The sequence below is a fragment of the Humulus lupulus genome, chromosome 2, assembly GCF_963169125.1.
Source record: "Humulus lupulus chromosome 2, drHumLupu1.1, whole genome shotgun sequence".
NCBI classification, from domain to species: domain Eukaryota; kingdom Viridiplantae; phylum Streptophyta; class Magnoliopsida; order Rosales; family Cannabaceae; genus Humulus; species Humulus lupulus.
Window position 1 is genome coordinate 256,388,929 of NC_084794.1, and position 9,807 is coordinate 256,398,735.

Sequence of the window (9,807 nt, forward strand, 5' to 3'; positions counted from 1 at the left end):
TCATTTGGTTCCAACATATGCGCACACACAATAGATCCAACAAATGACTTGAACTAGATCACTTAAATAACTAATTGAAGACCGAGACTTGATATTAAAAATATATATATAGTAGATCGTTTAAATACCTATATATGATAGATTATTTGTTTGCAGCGTAAACTATTACTATAGTAGATGCAGTAATAAACTATTTCTCATGCACGTGATATTATATAGGAATATTCCAAGTAACATGCAAATTAAAATGACAAACAACAGAAAAAACGGGAAAATATGTACTAATTAAACAGCATAACAATAAGTATACTACAAGAAGTACTCGAATGTAGTAAGGTGATAAGATAAACAAGAGAGAAAAAGAAGAAAGAAGCCCAAATACATTAATTAATTATCATTAAGTTAACCAAAAACAAAGTTACAGCAGCCGAAACACAAGGCCTCGAAATACCATAAAAACTGGAATTAATGAGGTCGATCGACGTACGCGCGCGCTTCTAGTAAGTAGAAGAATTGAAGTTGAAATTAGAACAAGTTGTTTGCCTAAACAGAAGAGAGGAGCTGAAACCAAGCCTTGAAGCACCCAAATCAAACAGAAGAAAATTGTTCTCAATTTGATGCCCTCCAATCACAACAGCAGTTGGGGTGAACTTAACACCCCAGTCAACGAAGTTAAGTGGACCACCGTCAACGAATCCAAGGCACAACACATCATCACCAACACTAACCATGGAGTTGGCACCAAATATCGACCACAACTTATCGTTCCGCAACACCAAATCGATCTGAGGAACGGCAGGCCCAACTCGGGTGTTGCCGATGTACTTTGCATTGAAGCAAGCTCCGAACGGTGCAACTGCCTTAACTCTAGGAACCTTAGGCCCAAGAGCTTTGACAAACGCACCAACAACGGCTTTGTATATGGAAGTTTCCAATGTTGTGAATGGATCAACGGTGCTTATCTTCGTTCCCCCATGACCACCTTCGTTGTCGAAGGTTAGCAGCGTAGTATTGAGCCTCAAGGGCTTCCCGTCGACCTTAATGGACTTTACTCCGATGAAGTATTCGGCTGATGGGTTGCCTTCGAAACTGGATACGAGGCTTCTAGGGTTTTGGATTAACGGAGTGTAAGTCAAGGACGTAGGGTCAGAGACGTCAATACCAGGAAGCAACACATAAGGTTCCTTTCCAAAGAAAATGACACCGTTAGAAGAGGACAAGCAAACGCCGAACTTTCTTGGAAAGCTAAAAGCCGATGAGAACAAGGAAGGAAGCGCAACTTTGTTCCTTCCAAAGCCAGCCATACCGACGATTCCGCTTGCGAGGCCTTCTAAGAGAGAGTTGGGTGCACACGAGAAAAGTAGATTGGGTACTGAAACTTGTTTACCGGGATTGAATCCGTTGGTGGATTGGATATATAAGATGTCTTCGAATAAATCACCACTAGTGCCGACTGATGAGAAAGGGTTATTGGGCATCACACCACAAACGCCTACGTCTGATGGGTTGTCGCTGGTAGTACAAGCCCCAGACCCGCTCAGGACACATTGTGGTGAGCCGCAGGGGACATGCCTTTTGGTAGAAGATTTGTAGCCCTTTTCACAGTCAATCCAAAGGAATTCGCCACCAACATCTAGGACGACTTTGAGTTGGACTGGAGGGGTCCTTTGGGTTATTTGGGTGATGTACTGGCGAGTGGTGGTGTCTTTTGTAACAGGTAGGACAAGAGCTTTGGGGAATGCTGCTGTTTTGGCTGTGGCGAGATGAGAGCTAAGGGCAGAGAAGAGAAAGAGGAAGAAGAAGAGCTTGAAAGAGAATGAGGAAGCCATTTTTTAAGGTTTCGTATTTGTTGATGGCGTGGAGATGTGATAGTAAGTTATGGTTATCTATAGGAGTTGAGCCATGAAGTAGTAGTTGGTGGAGTACTGTCCAAATAATTTTCTTTTCCAAGTGGGAAGTTTTATATATTAATTTTATTAATTACTTAAAATGTTTTAATATACATTTTTAAAGAGAAAAAAGATAGTAACACATGGAGGACACTCATGTCCACTTCCGCTGACAAGAGAGATTAAAATATATTTAAGATAAAACATAAGCTTGCAATGACTCATGAGGCTTTTAATTAATGCTAAGTATAGTCCTAATTTTATTTTGACACACTAGCTGTACTACTGACTCAGCCACGAGTGATAGCTCATTTGCTTAATTAGGGATTATAATAACTAACAAAAAATTGTCTTTATCGTCATACTGACGCACAAGAAAACAAAAACAACTACGTCATAACGTCATTAGTTCTTACTTACCCTCTGAAAAGAGGGTCATAAAGAATGTAGGTGCTGAGTGAAAATGAAAAAAAAGAAAAGAAAATCTATTCCAAGTGAAAACTTAAGTGCATGCGTTTATTTTTTTCTTTCATTAAACTTGTGTAAATTTTTTAATTTACATATTAAGATATAGGGCATGTGTGCACTATTTTATCCTATTAGTACAACCCAAGTTTCACACAAGTAGATAAGTCATAATATATTTTTTTTGACATTGTTTATTGTAATTACGTCATTATTGTTGTATGTTTTCAGGAAGTTATAAATAATTTAGTATGTTAAAAATAATAGTTAATTTTTTTATAAGCACGTAGCAATTCGGTTAATAAGGAACTTTGTATACGACACATTAAATTATCCATAATTTTTAGAAATCATTAAGGAGGGCTGTCTTAACTACAACAAATAATGTCATATTAAAAATTAAGTCATAACCTATTTACGTACGTGAATTTAGATCATGTCATACCAATAAAGTAAAAAACTTACCCTACCACAAACATCTCCTAGAAAGTATTATAGGTCCAATATCTATTATAATTTGCAAAATAGAACGAAGTACATACCAATATTACAAATAAATCAAATCAAATCCTCAAAAATTAAAGTTTAGAGTATATAAAATTATAATTTAAATATTTATTAATAAAATAAAATAATAATATATAAAACTATTCAAATATTAAATTAAAATATATTGTAGGCTGTGGTTTTAGTGAAGTTTGAGAACCTGTCAAATTGTTACATCATACTGCAAGAGTATGATAAAATTAACTCTAACTTAACTGCATCGAAAAATTAACGGTGCAATATAGTGCGGTTGGACGGTTTCAACAATTAAGCAAATATATTGGGTGTGCTTGGTAAATTTTTTGATTTTAAGGTTTCTTTTGGTAAAATTTTAATAAAATTTTTTAAATACAAAAATATTTTTATTTTATATTTTTTTATAAAATAAAAATACGTTTGGTAACTATTTTTGTTTTTAATTTTTAAAAAATAAAAATAAAAATGTGTTTAGTAACTTTTATTTTTATTTTTTGTTTCAAAAATTTTAAAACAAAAAACAGGTCTGGTAAACATATTTTTATTTTTATTTTCTAAACTAAAAGATAAAAATATTTTTTCTTACCACTATATATTATTTTAAAAATAAATACAAGAAAATTATAATAAAAAATATCAAATTAATGTTATCAAAGTAATCTCAAATCTCAAAACTCAATATCTATCCATGAGATAACACAAAATCAATAAATTCTACATAATAAAATAAAAACATATGAACGGATAATTGTCCAAATTTAAAGAAAAATATTAAACTAGTCATAACAATCAACTAGTGTCTTTACTCAATCTCACTATCGTCGATTAGCTCTCCATATATGATCAGCAATTTCATCACGAACATGAGTCATTTCACTTAAATGGGTTCTGACAATATTAAACAATACACTATCAGTCTAAGTTTCATCTAAAGTAGTAGCCTGTATTTCAGAATTTCATTCACCTCCATCAAAATACACATATGCTTCTGCATTAGTCCTTGTAATAAGAAGTACTTCATTATCCACACCTGCCATCTATGTAAGACCTAAGGATTCAATATGAATTCTAAATGCAAATACAAGCCTATTCCTAAAGAAAAACCAAGTAATCAGTCATATAAATGACAAGCTACAAACTTACTTCCAAAGGAAATGACAAAGGAACATCCATTTCAAGAACAACAATAAGAAACTAGATATATGAAATATATTTGCTATCCAAAAATAACACCTCAGGAACAAACTAGATAAAATATTTATAATAAACACATCTAGAAACAAACAACTCAAAGCAACAAGAAAAAAAAAAGGTAAAATACATTGCCTTATGCAATTTTCTCATTTTTTGCTGAATCAAAATACATTTTCAAGGAATATATGAGATAAGAGTATGTTAAAACCTCGTTCCCTTGTAACTAGCGGAAAGCCTAATAACCTAGAAAGAGACTTACAAAACCATACATAGAGATATCTTCAGAGCCTTTAAACATTGTTATTGTTCTTAATCAAATTTAAATAAGGACCTCAAATAAATGTAGAAGACAGTTAGACTAAGACCATGAATTAAAACAAGGACCTCACTTAAATGTATGTGAAGCTAAGACCTCACATACATTACTTGGTTCAAGCTGGCCACGTTTAATACTCCTAAATTCTTTGTTTTACAATGTCCCTCTAAGTGTCAATGTCACGAGCATGAGGCCAAACAAACAAAAGTCCTTTAAGGGCTTGCTTTTATCAAAATTCAAAAGGTAACATATTCAAATAATAATGTTGGTTAATGTCATATGCGAGATGTTCACACATACAAAATATTGGGGGAAAAACATCTCCTAGATTTAACGCACAAATAAAAAATATTGGGGAACCATTCATGCATTCATGTGCAGTAGCTACTTGAAAGCTTTCTCCAAAATAGTATCTCAGATTTTGTTGCCTTTCGAACTCAAATCAACCACATCATCCAACATTATAGACACATCATTCAATGCATCATAACATCTCAATTTCCAAACTACAGTATTGTATTTTTCAACTATTATAGGTTTAGAATCTTGGAAACTATCCCTGGCAAACTTCATTTTCACTTCTACAGTGCTCTCATTATTATCCTTTGTTACATTGAATTTTTGGCTCCTTTTTGTAGGCATCAGAAACTGTACATAAAATATTGCAAAAAAAAAAAAAAAAAGCTGCACAATTAGATTCAAAACCCCATTAAGTACTCTATTTCAACAATATATATAGATATATGATAAAAAGGACATATATAATTGTTTTTTCTCCAAGCTTAAGCTTGATAAAGGGTTCCCTAATTACTATATATGGATAATAAATCATATTATTAACACACCTTGTGCTCTTGCATTCCTCCTGATAATAATGCTTTTTGGTCATTGCTTGTCACTTTGTTTCTTTTTTTTTTCTTTTGTCACCAAGCAACTCCCAAGTGCTACTTGAAAGAGTATGTCATTATCTTCAGTTGGAAGTTTCCTTCTATTTTGAATAGCCTGAAAATCCTTTTGGAAAAAAAAGGGATGGTTAGAGAGTATTAATTGGCTAGCTAAAAAAAACTAAGGAAAGCAAGAGATTAACATACCACTTCTAATTGTGGAGCCAAAATCTTCTTGCCAAGCAAGATTGATTGCTGGTGGGAGCTATTATCAATAACATCTGGAAAAGCTATAGAACAACAATGTGTTGGTCAATTGTTCATATAGAAATTTTTACATATTTATAAGTTTTCTGAAAAAGGGTAGTTGTCAAAGACAGAGAAAGATAAGAAACTTAGGCAAAGAATTTTGTTTTAAAAACATATTAGGAGAAATAGAGAGTGAAAATGTACTAAACCTTGTTGATAGGTGACGAGGGATGATGGTTTAAAGGTAATGGAATGTTTGTCAACTCTATTGTGATTGTCATTTTCTAAGTTGAGAATAAGCTCCATGAAAAACCCCGAACTATTGTGGGATCTCCATGTAGTTCAATCATGTCTTATATGCAGTGACAAATCATTTTTATAAAACTCGAATTTGTTGTCACTAATTGCAAAATCTAATTACAGAGCAAGATGGTTTAGCACGCAGTAAAAGATACTAACCCAATTGAAGAATTAACTAAAACTTCTTAAAGGTCAGCAACCTGAAGTATAAGGAACCATTTTTTTTCCACTGGACTAGAATTTACACACATACAGAATGGAACCATTACAGTGGAAGGAGCCATTTTTTTCAGTACATTTAGTGAAAAACACATACAGAAAGGTATGCATGAATTAAGTTTGTTAGCTATTTAGTTCATACTATAATTATATAAAATTAAAGAAAGTAAAAATTTATATTAGTAAAGAAGAACATGGCTATGAAGATAATAAATACTATTACGTCCACTTACGAGAAAGTGATTACTTTTGTCGAATGCCAAAGATTTGCTATCTTTTGCAAAATGACCAAAATAAGAAAAAAAAAATCAAGATAAAAATTTATACATTTATGGAAAATCCTGGATAGTTGTTTAGTTTCCTATGACACATAGTAATCGAGTGGATCAAACTAGAAATATGCTTTCATGCGATTGAAAATTATTAAGAGCCGCAAGAGCCTCCTCTGGTGAAGCCATTGTAACAAATGCTATGCCCCTGTTTTTGGGATTCTTAGGAAGCTAAGCCACCACAACAAACCAGGACGGATCCATATCAGAAACTCAAAAAATAACAAACCCTTCAAAGAAAACATAAAAATTCATACTCAATAAAGACAATAATTTCAAGGAAAACATAACAATTCATACTCAAGAACAATTAAAAACCTCACTGTAACGTCTACAACAGTCCCGTACTTCTGAAAAAAGAGCACAAACATCTTGGGAAGTGTAATCCAAAGGCACGACATACATTTTGTCTTTATGAACTTCATTGGTCTCAAGTTCTTCACTTTAACTGACACCATTTCACGGAGAAGACTCAAGAGATTTCTCTTGGGAAGTGGAAGAGAAATGTAGAAGGAAATCGTTATTGACTCTGTTGGTCATAACTAGAAGTTTAAGAGAGTTGGTAGTATGGGAAAGAGGAAACCTACAAGGAATAAAGCTAGAAACAGAGATATGGGAATAGGAATGAGATTGAGTGTTGACGGCGAAGGAAAGAGGTGTGAAAGATAACTTTTTAAACAGAGATATGAGAATGGGAATGGGACATAGCGAAGAAGAAGAGAAGGAGAGCTCACATGAGGAAGAGAGGTGGCTATGGAGAACGAGATGAGCCATGGAGGATTCTGAGCCCTAATCGTGTGAGGAAGAAACGATATGAAAACTTTTTTAAATTTTTTTTAAAAGTGATAAAATCTTGATTTCAAAATTTTAGAAATTTTAATTAAAATTTTAAAAAAACTTAAAAGTAAAAATAATCTTATCGAACATATTCCTAGGCTTTGTTTTCATATTTTTAATGATTTAATTAGAAAATTGTTTAAAAAAGGGTTACTGAACAGGCATGTTTACATACCTATAATTTTTTTTTCTCTCACCTTTAGTGCTCTCATTCTCTTTTTGCTATCTTTTTCCTTTCTCCTGTCAAATTAATACTAGTAATAATTGACATATTAATTAGTTATTGTAAAGATGTTCAAGATTTAACCGATCCAATTCAATTTAATATTTTGTAAAATAGAATATTTGCACTTGTGCGAAATATTGGGTTAGACTGAAAAAATTAAAATCTTCAATCCAATCCACATTTTATGCATATAGATGTGATTTTATTCAATTACAGAGGATAGAATAAGTAGGAGCCCACAAAATAAATACATATATTAGTATATTGAGTAAAAGTGAAGGAAAAATTATTTTCATGGTATTTTATTTGTCCTATACAATAATAATGATGATTTTTAGCATGAATATTTCTTAAATTTTTAGTTGTAGTCCTTTAAGTTTTTTTCTGAATAAAATATTCTTGGGTTAAAAAAAGTTACAAATAATGAGTTCTAATATATATCTCAGGATAGGATTGTCCCGTGGCCTTTTTATTTATCCTGTGGGGAATTGTGACCTTCAGATGGTGTAACTATTTGATCCAAGGGTTGGGGTTTGATGCATTTGGGGTGTCAGTAAAGTACACATACTAATAGGGGTAGTGCAAAATTGAAGAAGGGGAACAAGGGAAATTTGAGTTTTTATGCTTAATGAGGGGTCTTAAGTTAAAAAATGCTAGGCATTTTAATCATTTCAAAATAGTGTCAATTGGTTTGACAATACCCAAAATACCCCTGACATAATTCCCCCCCGTCCCCCAAATTTTCAATCTCCATTTTCTCTCTCACTTTCTCTCGCGCACCACCCACGACAACCCAGAAATTTCTCTGCGTGTCCTCATGTCTCGCCGTCATGTGTCGTCCATCCTTTCGTCGTGTGTCTGCCTCCGTCTTGCCTCCATCCTCCATTTCTCGGTCTGAAGCTTGGCCCTATCTCCATTTCTCCGCCAAACCCACGACCTATCCTCCATTTCTCTGAAGCTCGGTTCATCTTTCACCTCTCCCATCAAAAAAACTCATCCATTTCTCTGTTCATCGAACCCCCAAAGTTTGATATTACAAAGGTAACAACAAAATACTTTGATTTCAGTCAATTTTTTTAGTGTTAAAGTATAGGAATATTTGTGTGTGTTTTCTTTTTATGGTTTTGTGTTTAAAACGGTCCCCGACCCTCATTTATTGCATACTTTAGGCATCTTATTGAGCATATTGATCTGGTTTGTTTGAGTATTTTGGAATGGGTATGTTAATTTCAAAGTGGGTTTTTTCTTGGTTTTTTTTTATGTTGCTCGATGGTTTGATGGGTAAGGCTTGTTGGGTTCGATGCATACTCGATTCTTGCTCAATGATACTAGGGTTGATAGGAGGGCTTCCAGGTGCATGGTCTATAGGGTTCGATGCATTCTCGATATAGGCTTGATAGGGTAGACATTTAGGGGGTTCGATGCATGCTCGATTGGGTTCGATAGATTAGGTCATTTGGGGTTCCATGTTTATGCTTTTGTGAGTTTGATGCATACTCGATGGGGGTTCGATACATGCTCGATTGGGTTCAACAGGGTAGGCCCATTAGGGATTCCAGGTTTAAGATTGAGGGATTCAATGCATGCTCAATGGGAGTTCGATGCATTCTCGATGGGTTGGGTATTTTTTTGGGTTCGATGGTGGTTCGATGCATGCTCGAGGCTTGTTCGATAGGGTGGGCCTTAGGGGATCTAGGAGCGGGTTCGATGGTGCTTCGATGTATGCTCGAGGGATGTTTGATGGGGTAGTGTTTTGATGGAAATGTCCATTTTTCAGTTCGATGGGTACTTGATAGGGGTTCAATGGTTTCATGTATGTTTATTGATGGATTTTTCATGCGATTCTATTTAACTGTTGTTTACCGAGTTTTTCAGAAACTATAAATATAATATAAAATAAGAGCTGGAAAGAAAGGATAGAGATGGGCAATCACAATTTGTCGTGGTTGGGGTGTTAATGAGCCTTAGTCCACGAGTCACTAGTATTAGGCTTTAGAGAGTTTTGACAATGGAGGTTTTCTGCAAGTTCAGCAGCGTTTTTCTTACAAGAGAAAATCTGGGATCCTCGCTACAGTGCATAACTTACCCTATTTATAGGCAGTCATGTCACTTGGGCTGGACTAATCCGAGCCCAATAAGGATATAATCACGATTTCTCACTAATGGAGTCATAATACAATAATGGTGACATAATTAAGGGTTGTTAATCTAGGCCCATTGGGCCGGCTTAGGCGTGTTGAAGCCTTACAACTGTACTTTGTACGTTAGCACGGACTGATCCGCATGGGCTATCGAGGTGATCCTGGGGATAAGATTTGTCAGAGTAGTGACAGTACTATTTGCTAGGAGCAACGTACATTCCGTGCGTACTCCATTC

At 34.3% G+C, this 9,807-nt stretch overlaps 1 protein-coding gene across 1 annotated transcript; it reads right to left on the reverse strand.

Annotated features, from left to right (window-relative positions):
* Nucleotides 1-362: 362 nt before the first annotated feature.
* On the reverse strand, nucleotides 363-1,887 carry LOC133816650 (probable aspartic proteinase GIP2). Its single transcript, XM_062249025.1, has one exon. The coding sequence runs from the start codon at nucleotides 1,827-1,829 to the stop codon at nucleotides 498-500; it is 1,332 nt and encodes a 443-aa protein (XP_062105009.1). The 5' UTR covers nucleotides 1,830-1,887; the 3' UTR covers nucleotides 363-497.
* Between the last annotated feature and the right edge of the window lie 7,920 nt (nucleotides 1,888-9,807).